Consider the following 20,583-nt stretch of genomic DNA (forward strand, 5'->3'; position numbering starts at 1 on the left):
TTTCCCCCCGTCTCTCTAAATGAAGTCATGCTGAAACAGGCCTCGGAGGACGACACATTGCACCTGTCAGTCGTTGCTCAGGGCAGCACCGAGCGTCTGTCGTCCGCCACGTCTCTCTCCACCCCCTCCATCCATCCCAGTGGCTGACACACACACAGTCATGCAGAGGCAGGAACGCACCAACGGACTCAACAAAGCATCTCTTGAATCCAAATCAAGGGTCATTTGCAGCGAAAAAAGCATATTTCACTCGTCCATAATGTGTTCCCACATGAAGAGGCGCGCGTGTGTGTCTGTTGTCACTGTGACCTGCACACACACTCACACACACTCACAGCGCTGTGGTCTCTTCAGCTGAGTGGGTTTGTTAGCATTGTGAGAGTAAACACGGCCACGCGCTCTGCTGAACATACACGAGTAACTCAGTCGCTCGGTCACGGTGTGGCTTTTTTTTTTTTTTTTTTCCTTTTTTTTTTTTCCTTCCCTCATACTGGGCCGTGTTTTAAGCATCAACTTGTCCAATTTTCACACTAAAGCAGACACATACTTCTCTCTGCTTAGAGCAGAGCAAACAGACACGGCCGTCCGCGTGTCATTTATTTGATGCCGCCGTGGCACTGAATCATTTTACTCACACACACACACACACACACACACACGTGCAGTGTGAGGCGTTAGTCCTCGCTGACAGTAGCTGGAATGGGAAATGCTCGGTGGACATTTGTCATCTGTGTTAGCGGACGGCGGCCTCCCGGCTGCTTCTCCGCCGCCTCTGACAGATCTGAGAGGCTCCCTGTTCGACGCATTATCCCTGCCTTTCAGCGAGCTCAACCTGTTCACATCCTCCCTGTCCACCTGTCTGTGTGTGTGTGTGTGTGTGTGTGTGTGTGTGTACAAAGTGCGAAGAGAAAGCGGGGGTTGTTTTTATTGGGGAGCTGTTACCTGGCGAGTTTCACAGCAGAGCTGCGGGGCGCGAGCGCCGAGGATGTTGACCGGTTGTGATTGCGTGCCGGGTCAGGCTGCGCGCCGCGGGAGGCCATTAGAGAGCTGGAGTCAGCAGGTGCTACCTGGGTTACATATCCTGATGTAAATGCTATGTACATATGGGTTTCACATAACGGCGGCTCGTCCGAGGTGAATGGAACCGGGGGAGATGAGCTAAAAAGGAACCCATATGCTCTCAACGTGTGGATACTTTCCATATGTTTAAAAAAAAAAGAAGAAAACATTGAACTCTATATTAAAAGATGTGAAAAGATCATGTGCAGGAGGCTCCATATCTTGCAGTTGGCATGGTAGCTGTTATAATTTGCATCCATTAGATGCCATCTCTGTCTAAAAGATAGATGAGTAGGCGAGGAGATGAAAATGACAGGTCAGAGCATTCGTCTGGAGGGACGGCGCTCGCATTTCGCGCCGCGTGCCGGCGCATGAGGGAGTGATTGCTCAAGAGCTCGTTGGAGATGAAGGGGAATGGAGCTGGATGCGTGCCGCCTTCCCTCTCATCTGCTGAGAGCGGCGTCGCTTGCCGGCCCCGAGTGTTGTGAGCACTCTCGTTTACCTAGCTCCTGGTGTCACACGCGCGCACAAATATAAATAAATGAAACTCTCACCCTTTAGCACACGGTCTGCGCGGCACGCGTTCGGCGTGTGAACTCGTCACTCTCGGCGCCGTCCGCAGGGGACGGTTAAAAGCCTGCGCGGCTGAGCCGTCATCAATATTTACCAGAGCTAACACCCGGCAAATTTCACACTGTTTAAATGTCAGCTCTCTTTTTTACCACTCCACTTCTTTATCTAACCTAAGGTTGCGTGAGGAGTTAATTAACTTCAAAAAATGAATGGAATACCTGGAGAGAAACCCACAGGAAGAACATGCAAACTCCGAAAAACATGACTGAATGAATTCAGTAATTGGGATTTATTTGCTAATGCAAAATACTAATAACTAAGTACCGACATTACAGTAATAGATTATATTAGAATTCACAGCATGACTGAAAAAACATTTTGAGGTTTTACATTTCAATAAAAAAGTAAAGGTCAGCTCTCGTCTAGAGGACTGTTTGGAGGAGACTGGCAGATGATAAAGTTGATTTTGAACATTTTGACTGAAATGGAGTGTTTCGGCGTCCGGGTGCCAGGTGCTGTTTTAACGGTGTTGACACTGAGCACCGCCAGTCAAATTGGTCTTCATCTTTTCATTACTCTTTTTTTTTGTGTGTGTGTGTGTGTGTTTTGTACAACATGTTTAAAAGTTAAAAGCATCCCTTTTCAGCAGTAAAGTGTGCTTGAACGCACTTTAAGTAACATTTTGCCATTTAAACACCAAGGACCCAAAAATAACAGTTGCAACACATTTTTTTTTAAACAGAAATTCCTGCTTTGTGCTTGATACCTAATGGTGACACCGGTGTAAAGCATTGTCATGTGTTATGATGGTAAAACACGGCTGACTCTGGCTGTGGAACCCTATTAATAACTCCAGAGCAACAGGTTCTCACTGTTATTTGCACCTTTAAGCAGCGCTCTATTAGCTAAGTGTTTTCATCGGCATGCTCTCAAATAGAACCTCGCCAGGCAGGTGAGTACACTATTATCGGCTCACTCTAATAAAGCAACGAGTGTGCTAGCAGCAGTGGCTGATGGGGAATCTCGCGCCATTGGCGAGCCGTTCGTCATAATCCGAAGTTCTGAGCAAAGTGAAATTTTGATCAGATGATCAGGCAGACTAAAGAGTCACAGGGCGTCAAAGCGACTGCATTCCATCCCCGGGAGGAGTGCGAACGTCTGCGCCCAGATTTTCTTGGTAATCCATCAAAGAGTTGCTCGAGATGTTTGTCTCAAAAAACCCAGAATGTGTGCCTCATTTGTTGGAAGAGATAAACAACAGTCCTGGGTAAACAGTGTCTGCAATAATTTCTGCTTGAGTAGTTTCAATAGCTGGCATGAAGGAAGGACTTTTTTTTTTTTTTTTTTTTTCATGGGGTCTGACACTTTGGATTTGAATATTAGCACCAAGTGTGCAACTCTCCCTCATTTCCATGCCGATATATGCATGTGTGGGAGGAAGAGCGAGGAGCGGGAATGGAGGTGGAGTGAGAGAGAGAGAGAGAGGAAGGGGAGAGGCAGAGAGTGAAAAGGAAGTGGGAGAGATACCGAGTTAGTTAGGATTAGAGATGGAAAGTAATTCTGTTTTTTTGGGATGGGAAATAGCGGGACAGAGGGCGAGGTGGGGGATGGCAACGGAGTTAAAGTGGAGAAAAGAACCCACACACACACACACACACACACACACGCACACACACGGGGGAATCCCAAAGTGTTTACAGTACTTCGGTTGTTGGTTTAATCAGGGGACAACCTCAGAGATTGAATATTCCCAATCTCCTTAACAAGATTTAAACTGAGCATCGCCTCTAGATTAACAGCGGCTATGATTGCTAAAAACAACCAGTTACAGTCCAATACAATCACAGTGCCGACGTTACTGCACGATGTCCCCGTTTATATCGCGCCGTGTGTGTGTGTGTGCGTGTGTGGTTTTATCGGTTAGTAGCAGCTCTGGCCATCCTTACCTATTTTGCAGAGAGCAGATGCTCCCTTTGAGGGACTTTTACAGGCATTAAAAGGCATTTGGCAGCAGAAGAGAGGCTGCAGCAGATGTGGGTTAGTTTGTAGCTGGGATTTGCAGATGGCGCGAGTGCACGCTTTTGTTTCTCGTTCTATGCAGGTGAGGCAAAACATGCCCGGCCGTTCACGTGCGCGGCTGAGTGCCGACGTGGGTGGGGCTGCGCGTTGTGCCAGAACAATGTACGTGGAGCTTCAGGAGAGACGGCGCTCGCGCCTCAAGGTCTTCAACTTCGTTGATATGTCTGCCGTTTCTGCCGTGACCATTTTTCCACGCTTGCAGTCATTGATAACTAACGCGCCATGGTATGCAGAAAGAAAATAAAAACACCTGCGAGGGGAACACAGTTACAAGCAATTTAGATTTTCCAGCCCGACAGCGCTGTGCGGTTTTTTGGACCACAGGAGGAGAACAGAACATTTGGGCGAGATCCGCTCGGCATATAAAGTCCGTACCTAAGAAGAGCAAAAGGAAAATCCAAACTAGTCCATCTGCTCTTCCTAATAAGAGCAAGATTTCCAGATGTACCCCACAGGCGTTTGAGCACATTTATATCTGCGGAGCCACTGAGGGCACCACCTGGCTGAAACTGCCCCAAATACAGTTTAATTTAGCACTGAGGGTCAGAACGGTCAGCCGTAGACCTATTTCACATGACCAGCAGCTGCTTGAACACGATGTCCGAGCCAGAGCCAACATTAAATACAACAAATAGAAATATCGTTGCCCACAGATGTTTGTCCGTAAGGGCCTCAGTGTTAAATATGTGTGTTTTTTGAAAACGTGTCCTCATCCGATTAAGGCCTTAACAACTTTGATATGATGTCCTAAGACTAATCTACGTGAGGGTGTTGCAAACCTGCTGGAAAGTAGCTTGTAATAGAAGTCCTGAGCAGTAAGCCTGAAGCTTAAGTCCTCCATTTGAGTGTGACATGACTCAGTAACTACTGGGGCAAATCTCTCACTATGGGGGCACTTTAATTGGAAGTAGCAGCTTCTCCCGAGCTCCGAAGTCCTCCCATAAGAATATTGCTGCTCTGAGCAGGCAGCTTTGACTTCTCCTGCTCCTCGCTGTGTTTGGGCTCAGGTGCCGGGACGAGCCGCCGCTGTTTATTCGGGCATCGAGCTGTTTGTTTGATAAAGCGCGCCGCGCTCGCCAGCGCACGGGGGAAGTGGACGATCCCGGTGAGGGAGCGTCATCGGCAGATTCCCCTGACCGCGGCGGAGCCGTCACATCCCCTCCCGCACATCCCCGTCCTTTCCTCTGATCGCTTTAGTTGGCTCGTCCTGACTCCCGTATTTCGCCGACGCCTTTCTCTCGGCCATGTCTCCCCTCATCTTCCCCGTCTTTGCAGGCCCGTCCCATTCGCTCCCTCACTCCTCACCTCCTCCTTGTCTTTTTTCTGCTCAGACGAGCCCGAGACATCGGAGGGAAGCAAATGAGACACATGCTAGGTTTAAAAAAAAAAGAAAGGAAAAGGCTTCAGGTAAGAGAGAGAGAGAGGAGCACTTAAGCACAGCGTCAGCTTATTATTTCCTCTGTTATTTCGTCGCCCTACCTCCGCGACTCTCTGTCACCGAAAGGGGTCACCGGGGTCAATCTCCGCCCCGCTCCCTGTCGCCGTGTCCGAGCTTGTTTACAGCTTTTGCTGTTGACAACGATGAGACTCCCATGAGGGCGCACACACACACACACACACACACACACACACACACACACACACACACACACACACACACACACACACACACTTGTATACACACATACTGGAAATGAGAAAAAAAAAAAACACTTGGCAGTCAGCGCTATAGACAAGGTTGCCATGGCAACAGCCTGTCCTGCCTCTGTGTCTGAACACCTATACAATATAAGCGCAAATAAATGTATGCACACCAAGAGATGCAACAAACACATCAACACATTCATCAGTGATGCTGCTCTCTAGGATTTCTCGCCGTTAAGGTTCATCATCACGCGCCGCAGCGCCAGCCAATGGAAATAAACGACTAAAAAAAATAACAACAACAAATTGTGTCAAATGAATCTTTTTTCTTTTATGTCACCAGGAGAAAAAAAAAAAAAAAAGAAAATCTGATGGCACTGAAGCAGCGTCTCAGCTTGAATAGGTTGTGATTAACCAGAACAGAGGCTTAATTTAGCTGCAAAGGAGCATTAGCTGTCTGTGGAAAGATTTGATTTGGAGTCAATATAAATCAGAAGCAGAAGGTGGAAAGACGATACGCGCCCCCAACCACCCCCCCCTCCTCCTCCTCCACCACTGTGCCGCTTCGCTTCAGCTTTCACGGCAATGCAGAGCGAGATGGTTCGCGGACCTCACCAGAAACTTTGCGAAATGTTGTTTGTGATTTCTTCTTCACAGATGAATAACTTTTAATGATGAATTGAGTTGTTTCTTCAGAAAATTACTAGCCGAGATGCCTCCCGCTGCACAGAACGCAGTCTGGATGTTTCCAAGGTGCTTTCTTGTTTCTCTCTCTCTCTCTCCTCGTCAGGGTAATTTGTCCTACACAAGTAGAAAACACAAAACTGACAAATGCAGGGTGTTTGAGGTCCTGACACTGACGGTAACTGATCTAATGGTCTCGCTGCTGCCAGGCTTCCTCAGGCTGTCAGCCAGCGCTTTTATCGGACATGATAGTCTCTTTTCCTGCCTTTCAAGATGTAAAAAAATTGGTTATTTGTGCGATGCAGGGAAAAATAAACACACATTTGTAATGAAGTCAGAAGTTGACTCCTTGTAAAAGATGCTTTGTGTTCATCGATTCTGATCCACTTTCTCTAATCACCACTGACTGTTTAGTCCCAATTCATTTGATCAAAATGTAAGTTTTGTTTCTGTGTTTTTCCACAGTTGAATTATTTAATCATCGCACACTGATTACAGCCCTGCAACGTCTAATTACCCCCCCCCCACTCTCTCCGTCCCCCTCCAGCATTTGTCGGAGCTGCTGGCGGTGGTCCGCCTCCCCTTCATCCACCCGTCCTACCTGCTGAACGTGGTGGACAACGAGGAGCTCATCAAGTCCTCGGAGGCGTGCCGCGACCTGGTCAACGAGGCCAAGCGCTACCACATGCTCCCCCACGCGCGGCAGGAGATGCAGACGCCCCGGACCCGGCCGAGACTCTCCGCCGGTACGTACACCACCACCACCACCACCACGACAACAACAGACGTCCTCCCCGGTCCGGCCTCGGCGCCATCCGACTCCCACGGAGCCGACCCCGCAGCACATTGTCGGCATCTGTGCGCCCACGCACACATGTCCGCTCCTCATATTTTCACTGCGGCGAGGTCACCGGGAGGTCGCGTGTCCAGAAGGCGGACCCTGACTTGTCACAGCGTGTTATTGATTCCGTCCCACGACTCGCGAGCTTTAAATCGTCTTGCGCACGGCCGCTGTAAATGCTCGTTCGCACGCACCGAGCAACAAGTCAAATTTCCAAATGTCAGGACAGGTTCTTATTTCACCCTCCGATAAATTACCGCTGCAGCCAAGCTTGACTGAGGTGACTTGGAAATGTGTGTTTCTTGTTGTTTTTGTGCAAGCCACTGAACCTAAGCGTTTTCTTTTTTTCTGCAAGCTCAGCACGTAAACATCTCCTAACAGCGCTTTAGCACCGGGGAGGCACAGGCAGTCAGGTTTCCTGCTCTCTAAGCAAACAGCCAATCACCCACTGTCTGTCCGCCACCGATGTCCAAGCCATTTGAGGCTCGTGTTTGTTTACATCATTAAAATCAAAGAATAATTCATGGAAATTGGAAGGCGCCTGCAAATTGCTGTCGGCCATTAGATTTTTTCTTTTCCCCCCCAGGTTGGCCTGGACCCCACACTTTCCCCCCTGTAAAAAGCTGCCTAATTATAGTGCCTGCATGGTATTATGAGTTTCGCACCGACACACCTTACCATGCAGCACAAGTTATTTTCCTCTCGGTAGAATAAAGATAATTGCCTAACAAATGGCGCTTTATGGAGAGGTCAGTTTGCCAGCCAACTCTGTTGTTCATCCAGCGGGTTTATTTGCCCGTAAACAAACACGGAGAGAGCGGCGTTGGGTCAGTATTTTTCCGTCTTTAATTGTCTCTAATGCAGTCGCAGGGGGCTTCATAAAGAATCATTTGCCTCTTGAGGAAAGACATTTGTGGCGTTAGGTGCAATCAGCATCATCCCATTACTCATCCGCGATCCAGTAGTTTTCTCTTTGTTCTCAGCAGTTCTCTCTCCGAGCATTTTCTGTCAAGGCCCCTTTTATAGTGTTTGGTATGTGCATATCTTATGTGCTCTACGTCCCCATTATGCAGGTTGAAGTGTGTATTGATTCTCAGTAGCTCATGGCTCTGTACAACAGAATTATATAAATGCACAAATGCTGGCGGAATGAATACATTCATGATGCATTATGCCCCCATGGCTCAACGGACGGGAAATATATGGAAGTTTTCACAATCAAGTTTGGCACTCCTCTGAAGCCGAAGTCCTTATTATGTATGGCTGACTGAGAGGGTCCAGCGTCTCATCGGTGTGTGGGAAGAACTTTGGCACCGCAGCCACAAACATAAATATACCAGCGCATTCTGTTTTCATTCGCTAATTGCATGTGTTCTTGTGGATTTTGAGCTGCGTTCCTTATGCCCGAGTCCGTGTACGTCAGCAGTCGTGATTTTTTTTTTTTTTTTTTATTTTGTTTTGTCTGCACGCTCGCGTTACTCACCCATCTGCTGCGTTGGACGGGGTGGGCTCGGCACAGCGGGGCGTCTGGTCGCAGGGATTGCAGAAGGTAGACGAAAAGATCGGCATGAAAAGGACAAAAAAAAAAAAAAAAAATGGAATAAAGAAATCGAGGGGAAGTTTAAGGTTGTTGGCACACACGGGGTCTGAGAGGGAGAGGGCGTGAGAGAACAGGAGGAGAGGTCAGCATGTGGTCAGAGAGTGAGGCGGGGAGGGGGAGCCGGAGCCGGGAGGGGATCAGAAATGAAATTTGAAGGGCAGACATTTGATTGAGTTTATTCCTTCAGCATGCCTCTTCTTGTGTAAGCAGTAAATGTGTGTGCGCGCCTTTGTGTGTGTGTGTGTGTGTGTGTGTGTGTGTGTGTGTGTGTCTGTGTGTGCTTTAAATGTGCACAAGCAGATGGGGCACCACCTGAGCTCGGTTGATAAGTCTGTCAAGCGGAAAAAGAAAGGAAAACTGCCATCCGTGAAGCACTTCTTGCTGAGCGCAGTCAATCTGTGAACTTGTGAGTCGCGTGCATATGTGGGTGTATTATAGTGTGTGTGCGTGTGTGTGTGTGTGTGTGTGTGTGTGTGTGTGTGTGTGTGCGTGTGCGTGTGCGCGCGCGCGTGCGTGTCTGCAGGGCCTCACACGTACACCCTTTCTTCTCATGATGAATCTTCATTGAATTACACTTTTTCAGCCTCGGATTTTGAGCTAGTGGTGCGAGACAGACTCATAATTAACGTCCTTTCACATCTCGATCGAAGTGATTAAGAGTTATACTAACAGTGCGCCGGCACAGCCCAACCACATAATTAGGACCATATAAATATTTAAGAGCACATAACTGCGACGATATTCATATTTACATATTGCAAATGTGCCACATAGTTATTCGTAGCTATTGCACAAAAGAATTTTTTGAGGGAGGTTTAAGAATTTTTAAGAAACTAAATAGATTTACACACAAAAAGCAATTTTTTTTTTTTTTCAACCACAAATCACTGAGGTTTCTCTCATGTGCTCTCCTGATGGGCTGCATGGTGCTATTGGTGGGGATAAAATTTGTGGGAATAATGTTATTTTCAGATGGCTAAACAAGTGCCACAGTGCAGCGGTGTCACACATAAGGCCCGTGGCCTCAACTGGCCCTGCAAGAGACTCCAGTCCGGCCCACCAAACCAAACCACTGAGAAAACTTCAGGAAAAACATAGATTTCTTTTTTAAATATATTTATTAAGAGTAGCGGACACGACGCAGCGCTGAGAGCCGAGCTGAGATGTCGGTGACACTGTGATGAAAGATAGCAAAACCAGCACGAGCCTCGAAGCCAGAGTGAGTCTGTAAAAAATACATAATGCAACAACTATAGGAGAAGTTTTTTGGACATTTCACTGTATTTTGCCCCAGGAGTTTTCATTAAAAGTGGCTTTATGCTGAGATTATTGTCATTTCCATTTAGAATTATTTGTTTTCCAAACAATATAGACATTTTTATTACAGATACTAACTTTTCGAAGGGTGTAAGGGCGATATTTGGCCCACTCAAGATGAAATCTGGCTGCATGTGGCCTCTGAACTGTATGAAGTAGTGTGGAGTTTGCATGTTCTCCCTGTGCCCCGCTCTGTCGCCTTCTTACAATCCAGCCGCATGCTTGTTAGTTTAATTGGCGACTCTATTCTGGGTTTAGCGGTGAATAAGCATTGTGTCTCTCTTTGACTGTCAAGAGTCCACCGGGGGTTCGAGTTCTCTCCATCGCTCGACAAATCTTCCCGAATTACAGCAAAATTCAGGGAAGTTTGTTGAACCCGGGTAATCCACGGATACAAGCAGAAGTAAAACAAAAAATTTGTTTGCATATAGTCTCTTGCATGTGTGTTCATTAGGGAGCTTTAGAAGTGCAAAGATGCTGATTTTGTTACCCTGGAAGAGAAGCAGGCCAGCTTGTTACCGCGCTCTCAGGCTAATTTTATCAAGCGCCGGTTATGAAGCCCGAGAAGATATGCCTCATTGTGATGCATGTTGGGAAGGGGGATGCTCTTACTCAGAAGATTTTTAAGGTTGCATTGCGTAAATACAGCTGGGTGGTGAACGGCGGTGGAACAGGAACCCTGCATAGAAACTGCATCGGTGTTTGTAGAAGCTGAACAATGCAAGTCAGAACTAGATCACCGTCCCCAAAGCGCCTCGTCCTCCAACAGGCAGACATTAGAAACTATGTTGTGCATAAAACATTCGCATATCCGAATGTTTTTAATGTTATATTTAGTTTGCTTTATTAGCCCGTCCCAGCAGAAGCGGGATTTGATTTTACACTGAGCTGAGCGGGTGTAATGTTTATTCTGCTTTCTTGCATTTAAGAGAGGTTCGTTGCGTTGCCTGCAAATATCCATAATATCCGTACTCAATCTCTCACAGTTAAAGCCTTTTCTTCACACAGCGTTTCGGACAGCGTTACATTGAACATAACAAGTTTTCACTTTGAAACTTTTCCAAGAAACAAAGACCGATGTTTGACTTTTATCTGCAGAATCATGCTGGGATCTAAAACTTGAGACTGGATTTTTTTTTTTTTCTCCTCAGTTTTTTTTCTTTCCATTTTGAAAAAAAAAAAAAAACGCAGCAGTATTTGTTCTGAGCGACTCCTTTTTGTTTTCTACCTCTGCTTTCACAGACAGCTATCAGAGAATATCAGAAGATTACTGAAAGGAAATTAAAAACACGCTCGTTCTCGGGCGAGTTTGGACGTTCAAAGTCTTTTTGTTCTCCCCTCCTCCGAGTGGCTTTACACACTTTTCTTCCCGATACACACCAGAGATAATGACATCCCCGGGAAGCACGAGTTCCACTAAATCTAAAAATATGTGTTTCGTGTCAGTTTAGAAAAAAAGAAGTGCTGTAATCCAGTCCTGGACTGCCAAATCATATGAATCCATGTTTACTGTGTTTGGATTGCCTGAGTTTTCACGTCTGATTCCGAGCAAAATGAAGGTTACAAAACCTCAGCACTTAGCTAAAAACAATAAAAAGCCCATTTCTTTTAAGTGGGAATATTAACTAGAACAGCAACTATCATCAAATGATGATAAAAGCCACCAAAACAGCATAAAACGTGTTTTATATGTATCAGTTTCAACGGTTCGGCCAAATTGAGCTCATAACTCATGTCAGGGATAAGATCGCTGTTTAATATGAATATTAATGGCCTATGAAGATACGTTCTGCAATGTGTTTATGAGATGGAGTAGCGTGAACTCAATTTTTTTTTTAGTGTTACACAAAAGGGAGACATTTTAATGACGACTTGCTCCATTAGCTGGAAGCTCTAAAAAAGTTCCTTCTCTTGTCGGAAGCAGCCAGATGTTTTCTTTTCTTTTTTTTTTTGCAGACGCTCTTAATTGTCTTGTTTTTCCAGGTTTTTTTTTTTCTTTATATAGACTCTGGCTGTGCTGCATCGTCGGGACTTCTTTTCTTGGCTTAATTGCCCGGCTTTTATTGATTGTTAATTTTTATACCAGTCACTCCGACAGGTCCTGGCATGTCCCGGCGTGGTTTCCCTCGCCGCTCGCCTTCCTGTGCAGAGTTAACGACGCTGGTATAAATCCCACAAATATGTTTTGGAACAGTACTGTGCAACAATAGCGCAAAGTATTATTCTTATTTTATTTCTCAAGGCATATAAGCCATAAAATTCAGAATAACCACCGTGACATAAAGTTTATTTTTGAGCTGCTTCGCTTAAAAAAAAAAAAAAAAAAAAAAATGGGGACATTTCTGTCTCACTTTGCTCTTATTTTATATTCTGGAACATTTTATTGAGTGAACGCTCTCCTCATTAATTTTATTAGATGTTAATTAGTAAGCCACAAAGATATTCTGCAGAGAAATTGGTTGTCTGTGATCTTCAAACATAAATTTAAAGAGTGGTTGGTATTCTGAGGTTTTTATGCCAGTGCAGAAGGTGTTAGTGCTTTCTATTACTTCGCCATAAGGAGTGGAGCGATTCCAATATTATTACTTTTTTATGCATATCTTCTATTACGCCTTATTTTGCTGCTGCAGCTGTGAACTTCTCTGGAGGGCGGGGGACATGTCGTCTTCCGCTAACAGCCTTCTGTCTTTCTCATTTGGCCCAAAAAAAAAAAAAAAGAGTCTTGGGTAAAGTGAAAACTAGGAGCGTCTCCTAATGAATCCGCTGCGTTTTGCGTGCTGTATGTGTATCCATTAGCCGCTAATTGGTTAATTAGACTGTGGATGTGCATCTGATTAGCTGTCATTAAACTTTCCGGGGGATCGGGGGGATTAAACAGCCGCTGGTGCTGCGAGTTTACTCACAAACATTGTCTGAAGTCGTGAGGTTCGCTCCGACTTGGGCGGTGTTGACGTTTGCGTATTTGCTGGCGGTACAATTACGGAGCAGGAAAAAGTTTTCGTGTGTGTGTGTGTGTGTGTGTGTGTGTGTGTGTGTGCGCGCGCTCATACATTATGTTCCCATTTCCTGTTCTCCACATGTGTCGCTGCGCCGGGCCGGGAGGAGGGCGGAGAGCGCCAGGGCAAACTGTTAACTCAACCCAGCCAAGTGGAATAGCACTCAGACAAATGAGCTGTAATGACTGGGAGACGCAGGGGTCCAGCTCGCCTCACACTGTTCCTCTGTCTCGCTCGCTCACACTCGCGCCCACCCTCGCATTGTTAAACCTTTAAACGCACACACTGGAGGAGACACTCCTCAAACAGTAGCTCCACTTTTTTTTTTCTTCTTCTTCCTCAGCCCCCCCCCCCCCCCCCCCACAAACCCCCACTCTGTCCACTTCATCAACTGTAATCAAGCGTTCATGCGTCTAAAGGCAAGAAAGTTAAACTACACTAATGCACAGCGGCAGCCGGGGCAGCCGAGATAAGTTTAATTATGTTGTGGTTTCAGCCGAGCATTTTTCTACACGAGCGCTTTATCTGTGTCATCGTTCTTTACACATGACTTGGTGTTTGTGGCTGAAGATTACTGACGGCGAAGCTCCCCGAAAACACGTTTTCTTCCTCGCGCATTGAGATCGGAAGGCGTCCCGGGTGTTACGGCGGGGCTTAAAGCTGCTCCCTGAATTACTTTGGAAATGTTGATATGGAACCTTATTGACCGTTTTACATTCCTGCCACGTGAGAGAAGGCAAATAAAAACCCTGCGCTGTGTGTTTTTCTCTGAAATAGCTGGATTTCATTAGATCGTGTGGCGCCCATCCGCTTTTGGAGACAATAAAAAAAAAAGAAGAAAAAAAGAGGCCGTTCTGTGAGGTCCGAAAGCCCGTAGGCGTGACATTCATCTCCTCATTCACACCTCCGCCCTGCTCGCCGGCGGCTCCTTGGAGAGTAGTCGTAGCCGCCGCCGCCGCCGCCGCCGCACAGCGAAGGGGAAGATTTACACCTTGTAAAGACGGCATTAAAGATCATCAGCTGACTCTCCTCTGAAGTCTGCCACCGACTCCCGTCGGCTCAGGCCTGATCCGCCTCGCTGAGCCCCTTGACGTCCCCCCAAACTGCTCCTCGTCAACACTGACAGTCGCTGCTTTTTTGTGGAATAATTGAATTAATTCCTCATCTTTCTGTCTGGCTGCACAACCTCAAGACTAACCATTAAGAGAGGCGATGGCGGCGGAGGAACCTGTCAGCGGTTTGGAAAGACAATTAAAAAGCTTTGCGTCTTTTTTTTTTTTTTTTTCTTTTTTAATGTCAAGACTTTGTTGATTATTGTCCTTCTCTGTGTAATTATTCACCCTGGTTTGTCTTTTCAGAGCCAATGCAGCGTGAGATTAGTCTGTTTTACCTTTTAAACTGGGAAACCGGGATGCAGGAAACTGTGCCAGAAATGTCTTAATCGCTCTATGTGAAAAGTGCCCTTCAGCGGATCCTCTTCCGATTTTATTTCTGGAGTCTGAGACGATATTTGAGGGAGAGGGCGGGAGAGAGGAACTGAACAAGCAAACGGGAGAGAGAGAGAGAGAGAGCGAGAGCGAGCGAGAGTTGGCTGCAGCTATACACTGGAGAATTGGAGTATGAGTGTTTGATATTATCGGCAGAATCTCAAGCAAACACATCTATCTTGGCTCATAAATGCAACACGGAGGCGGTAAATCCAGATTAGATAACCCCTGGTCTGAATATCTGCGGCAGCTCCCGCCAAAAGTCACGGTTCGATCCTGCTGACCTTTTGACTGGTGGCTGCCGGAGTGCCAGGACGGAGGAAATAAGGGGGGAGGGGTCGGCAGAAGACTGGACTCGCTGCGTGTCTGAGCTGCGGTTGGCGTTCATCGTGGCGTTAGTCGTGGTTGTTTGTACCGAGCATGCATGCGCAGCCTGTCAGATTGAACGTATTACAGTGAAATGCTGCCAGGTCTGAAGGGGTTGCTTCACCCGAATGCCGAGAAGCCCCCCCCCCCCACCTCCTCGAGCTGGGTCTGTTTTCTACCCACAGTTTGAAATATCGCTCTTGTGTCGGATCCCAATGCAACACATGGATTGAAATATTCAGCAGGAACATCTTTTACCAGTGACAATGTCCCAGTTACTCGGGAACATCCGCAGAACAAACTCGGGACGGCGTTCAGAGAATTCCTCGGTCGAAAGTTGCTCCACCAGAATCTGTTCACACCGTGTTGTGCAGGATTGCTGTGAATATCTGGAACAGAGTGTTGCAAGTTTTTTTTTTTTTTTTTTTTTTTTTTAAATGCAGGTTTACATGGTGACGAGCGCCCGAAGCCAAAGATGGGAAATTGTGAGAATATCAATAAATTTAATCAGAACTGGTTTTCATGGTTGATAATGGATAAGGCTAACTGAGAAATTTGACTGAACTTTGCCTTTAAACATGGTTTGCGGGACACTTGGAACCGTAAAAAACTTTGTCTAAATACCCAAGTGCGCCAGCCAAACGCTGAAGTACACATTTTTTACTCCAACACACAAACACACACACAAAAAAAAACGTCATCGGCTTGCATACACATGGCCCCTCTTTGGACCCTGACATTATTTGGGAGCCTTTGGCCCCCTGATCCTCACCATAGCAAATTAACACCCTGGGAGAGAAATCATAGGATTAAGAGCGGGTCGGAAAAGCTAAAGAGAGAGAACAGAGAGAAGCGGCTGCGATAAGAGGAAATGGTTATGGACCAGCGGGGAGATATGAATGGCTCGGAGCCTTGAGAGGCAGACTGCTGGTATCACTGCGGCTGTGATATCCGCTGAGTAAAACTCTGCATGCTTCCAGCTTTCTACACTTATACAGTTCTTATATATATATATATGCACCATGCGTATATTTAGACATAAATATTCATGCATGTGACACCTTGGTCTACACAGACACTTTTCCTTTTGTTTGTCAGGCTGGAGTCGATGGTTGTTTGTCATTGTCATCTCTGTAGTCCTGTGATTTATGCGCTTAATGTCTGGCTGCAAACCACATAGATTTGATTGAGGATAATAACAAAGTTAAGTGAAAAGAAAAAAAAAATCTTAGCTCCGATATGAAGAGGAAATCCTGTTTATAATTTTAAATTTGGATGTACATAATATTGGGAAGCTAATTTACACCAAATAAAAACAAGATGAAACATCGCAGAAAACTTCAAATCAAATATAAACTGTGTATTGTGTATGCTGCGCTTGTTTTACAAAGTTACTCACATCAAGAAGTAACTCTTGAACAGTGACTCTCATCTGAAGTGAGTGTGCGCTCAGCGACTGGGGTCAGTGACCGGATCAGTAGCTTTTGGCAATGGCTCCCCTCACTGGTGACTGGAAGCCTTCTCAGCCGATATCAGACCTGGAGGTGGTGGTTGAGCTGCTTCACCTCACTGAGACCGTTTTCATAGATCACATTTGTACTGAAACAAACAAAACTGCTGGGATCAGACGAAACCACCCAAAGCCAATGACAATCAAACTCTGCACGTAACCTGTTATCTGGGAGATAATTTTATTTCATCTGTCAGCGGGTAGCGAACATTTCTGTTTATACTTCTTGCTAATATGAAAGTCTTCCACTCATTACGAAACAACAGAGCGCTGACGTTGCTTAGCAGCTGTAAGCTTCAGGTTGATGAATTACCATACTAAACATAGCATAACTAACCTCAAGGCTGCACTTTTTTTTTTTTTTACGTCGCCTGCACACTGGGTTCGGCTACATTTCAGAGAAATGTTAGTTGATAAGTCAGAAGCCCAATTGCACCTTGAGATTTCAGGTTTCTGCAGCTCCGGTGAGTAAGCTGAGCTGCACACTCATCCGCTCACACTGTTCACCACTGCCGCGCTGCTCCCCGATGTAAACTTGTTTGTATCTCTTTGACTCCGCCCAATTGAACCCCACATCGTCCCCGTGGCTGCTGGGCTACAAAGTATGGGCTGGTTAAGGTAAGGTCACGAGAGGAGCGTGAGGTGAAAGAACAGGAGGCTGGGAAGGAAGATGAAATGGAGAGTATATTGGAAGAACAGCAAAGGGCTCCTGGGGTTTCAGAGGAAAAGATTTGATGAGTGAGAAAGCGGGAGGGAGAGAGAGAGGGGGAGAGAGAGAGAGAGGGCAAAGTCTCCCGGAGGCTAAGACAGAGGAGAGAGGGCGGTGTTCGCTGCAGGCGGGAAAAAAAAAAGAAAAAAAAAGAGAGGAATAAGGAAAGCGGGGTCACAGCATGCTGCACGGAGCAAGGAGACCCATAAAAAGGTGAGATAAGACCCACTGTGGCAGCAGGAAGGAGGCGACAACGCAATCTTTCCATTCTGTCTTCATCTTTTCAACAGACTCTCCTCTTAGGGAACGACTGCATATCCCTCCGTGTGTGTGTGTGTGTGTGTGTGTGTGTTTGTGTGTGTCCACAGTGAGAATCCAGCTTGCTTCTGCATGTGATCATGCAGGGGCAACGTGCTCCTGTCACAGATAGGTTTCATTTAGTTGACGTCGAATCGGGTGGAAGCAATAGGCGGCAACTGTCAAGGGGTGTGCGTGTTTTTCTATGAGCGCGCGCGTGTGTGTGCATTCTCATCACGATTTGTAGGTTGGAATCAACTTCAATTTGAGTTTCAGTCCTCACACAAGCCCGTCCATCCCTCCCTACGCATCCTTTTTTTTTTTTTTTTTTTTTTTCTTTGAGCCACACAATGCAGCTCACACAATGGCTGAAAGTAACTTCCTGAGGGATCTGATGCGACACTTTTGTCCAGATGTTTTCCATCATTTTGCTCAGCACTCGCCCCCACGCTGCTTCTCTATTCTACCGCCTCACTTGAACACCTTGATTTGGGTTTTTGAGAGCTGTGGTCCGAGGCTGTGTCCCTGTTGGTGAATTGATGAATTTAAAGCCCTGTTTACCCGACATTTTCGAGTGGAAACAGAAAACTTTGGTCGCATTTTGGTTGTTTGTTTGCTTGACAACTGTGCTCAAAGTCACTCAAAACAGAACAGTCACCCAGAATAGAGAGCCAACTTGGTCGTCTGCTCATACGAAGGTCCAGATATTCGCCAATTTCAAAACGAAAACCCAAAAACTGTGCGCTTTCACTTGAAATGACGTGTAAACGGAGGCTAAATTGCTTCTAAGTGTAAAGAAATGTGATTGTGTGTGTGTGTGTGTGTGTGTGGGTTTACTCAGTATTCCAACCACTGGTAGACAAAACGTTGGTATAAAAGATGGATGTACGCTTCAGCGTTATGACTGGTGAGCATATTTCTTTTAAATATGAAGGACTGGCAGTTTTCCAATATGTTTTAGTGGTAAACATCCAAAGAATAGAAAGAAATAAATGTTGACTGCTTCTAAAGTGTAAAGTTACACCGGATTGACAAATGAAGCTGTTGCGTTGCCCAAAACTTGTGCCAAGTTGATATTTTCCCTGAATGTAGACAGTTTAGAAATATGCCAGCAATATAACAAAAGGTCAGTAACAATCAGGAGAAGGAGACATTTCTCCCCAAACTGCCATGGGTATAAACTCTGTCAGGGAAAAAAAAAAAAAAAACAGAGCTGTCAAGACTTGGTTATCCCTTCATCCCCAACCGCTCGTCTCCATCCTTCGATCCTCCAGCCCTTCATCCCCCTACCTAAGTCCCATCAAACCTCTCGCTGACTGACAGCCGTCCCTGCGAGGCTTCATTGTCTGAGAAAAACTCGCACATATGCGCACATGCACACACCAGCGCAGCCATCTGATGCGATGCCGTGACTCCCCCCGCCCCGCCAGTCGGCGGCGGCGGCGCTCTCGTGTTTTGCCGCGTTCTGACAGGCCGGCGTTGTTGGCTCGCGCTGGCCGGCGAATGTGCTCGGGGCTTCGGGGGTCAGAGCCGCGCCGCAGATGTGGACTCCCTCTGACGTGTCCGGCCAAGCAGAAAGCGAACCAACCCCGGCACACGTGCGCTAGGTGGTGATGATGAAGACCTTCGTGCGTGCGTGCGTGCACGTCCAAAGCCGCATGTGGAGTTGCTTAAGTTGGCCTAATTAGATTCTGTGGGGATTGGAAGTCTGGTGGTTGAAAGGGATTGCACGCGGAGAAGCAACAGAAGAAATGGCTGCTTTTCATTTTGTCTTTATATAATTTCGTCCTCTTTACGTTTCAGGACTGAAGTGAAAAATAAACCGGTGGCAAGAGGAAATTCAGCATTCACTCACACTCAAGGAGGCGATTGAATTAAATATTTCTTCCTGAATAATTTGAACCTATACAGATAATAAAAGAGTTGTTTAACAGTGGAACATTGATTGATGTGCTCACTGGGAAAAAAAAAAAAAAAAAAAAAAAAAAAAGCCCCAAATTGGCTCAGACATAGACACAGAAACTATGCCAAGCTAATTGAAGCAGTCAATATCAACAAACTGAAATAGCTAATAAGATGAAAGCGGAGGAGATGAAAAGAGATGAAAAATTCAGCCCGACAAAAGCAAAGAAAATAGTCGTACTTTTAGAATCCAATAGAGTTGAAGAATGGTGTGTGATAAAGAGGAATGGAGTGCAAACATGTACAGCAATAGCAGCAAACTAATCACCAAGAAGAACAATAGCAGAACAAAGTCAATATAATTAATGTGGGAGTGTAGGTATGGTGGGAGGCTCATGAGAGGGAAGACAAACTGCTTGTTTTCGCTCGGTTTTTTTCTGTTTTTTTTTTTTTTTTTTTTTGTCAGAGAACATGGGCTGCAGCCGCAGCTGTCCTATAAAACCACACCGCCATTTATTAAGTGCATTTCCAAGGTCTGTTGGAGGTCTGGAGGGGATGTTTGAGGCTGGGAGTGCGGGTCAAGATGCCAAGAAAACAGACTCATCACCAGAACGGGTTCAAGCCGAAACCCCCCCCCCCCTCCCCCTAAAAAAGCTATTGTACAGCAGCACTCTTGAGTTTGCACATCTTTCACACACCACCGGAAAAGGGCAGCAGCGTTTTCCAACCTCAATGCCATCCGCTTCTTTGTCGTGATTGTCGTCTTTTTTTTTTTCTTTTCTTTTTTTTGTTTTATCCCGCGTGAGCGAACCTTCCTCTGTGCGGTGACTCTGTCACCGGTTCTCCTTGAGCCATCTCCCTCCCACGCAGAGGAACACTTTCCTGAAAACTTGCTGAGGAAAAGAGCGCCGGCCGGCTTTAAGCTGTCCGCCAAGTCTAAGCTGTATGTCCGAGATACGTCTGCGGCGCCGCTCACTGCTCTGTCTCTCTGCTCGGCTTCAGCAAAGCCCATTGTAGTTTTTCTATCTTTTTTTCTTTCTTTTTTACCCCCGTTCCTCCTCCTCTTCAAGAAAAGAAGTCCCCGATTTACCAGCTTTGAAAGAAAATGCGAGCTTACGGGGTAAAATGGGTGAATAGTTTGAGCAGGGAGGAGGATGGGATCCTGTCAGGAGGATGTATGTGAGGAAGACTATCGATCCACGCAGATGAACTCGTGGTTAGCTCCAGGTAGGAGTTTTATGAAGATTAGCGCTCCCTTCCCTCGCTACCTCTCCCAGTCGCCCCCCGCCCCCCTGCCTCCCCCTCCGCCTGTCTGCTGCCTACAAACACACAGCTCATTTCTGTCTGTCGTCTCGCCTGCTCGCTGGAGCCTCCCGCCGCCGCCGCCGGAGACTGAGAGGACCTGAGACGCACATGTGGCCGCCTGCCAACCTGTTTGTGTGTTTTGGATCACTGGTGTCTTTATCCACCGGCGTGCGTGTGTGTGTGTGTGTGTGTGTTGAGAGATGTGCTGAGCTGT

The 20,583-nt window shown here is 46.4% G+C and overlaps 1 protein-coding gene across 2 annotated transcripts in view; it reads left to right on the forward strand.

Moving 5' to 3' along the window:
• The window catches only part of klhl29 (kelch like family member 29), a 223,042-nt gene that overhangs the window by 159,140 nt on the left and 43,319 nt on the right, over window positions 1-20,583 (forward strand). For both annotated transcript variants that reach the window (XM_030109884.1, XM_030109885.1), the window contains one exon: window positions 6,587-6,785. In XM_030109884.1, coding sequence (XP_029965744.1) covers window positions 6,587-6,785 — 199 coding nt within the window. The remainder of the gene's footprint in view (window positions 1-6,586; window positions 6,786-20,583) is intronic.

This window comes from Salarias fasciatus, chromosome 15 (assembly GCF_902148845.1).
Source record: "Salarias fasciatus chromosome 15, fSalaFa1.1, whole genome shotgun sequence".
NCBI lineage: Eukaryota > Metazoa > Chordata > Actinopteri > Blenniiformes > Blenniidae > Salarias > Salarias fasciatus.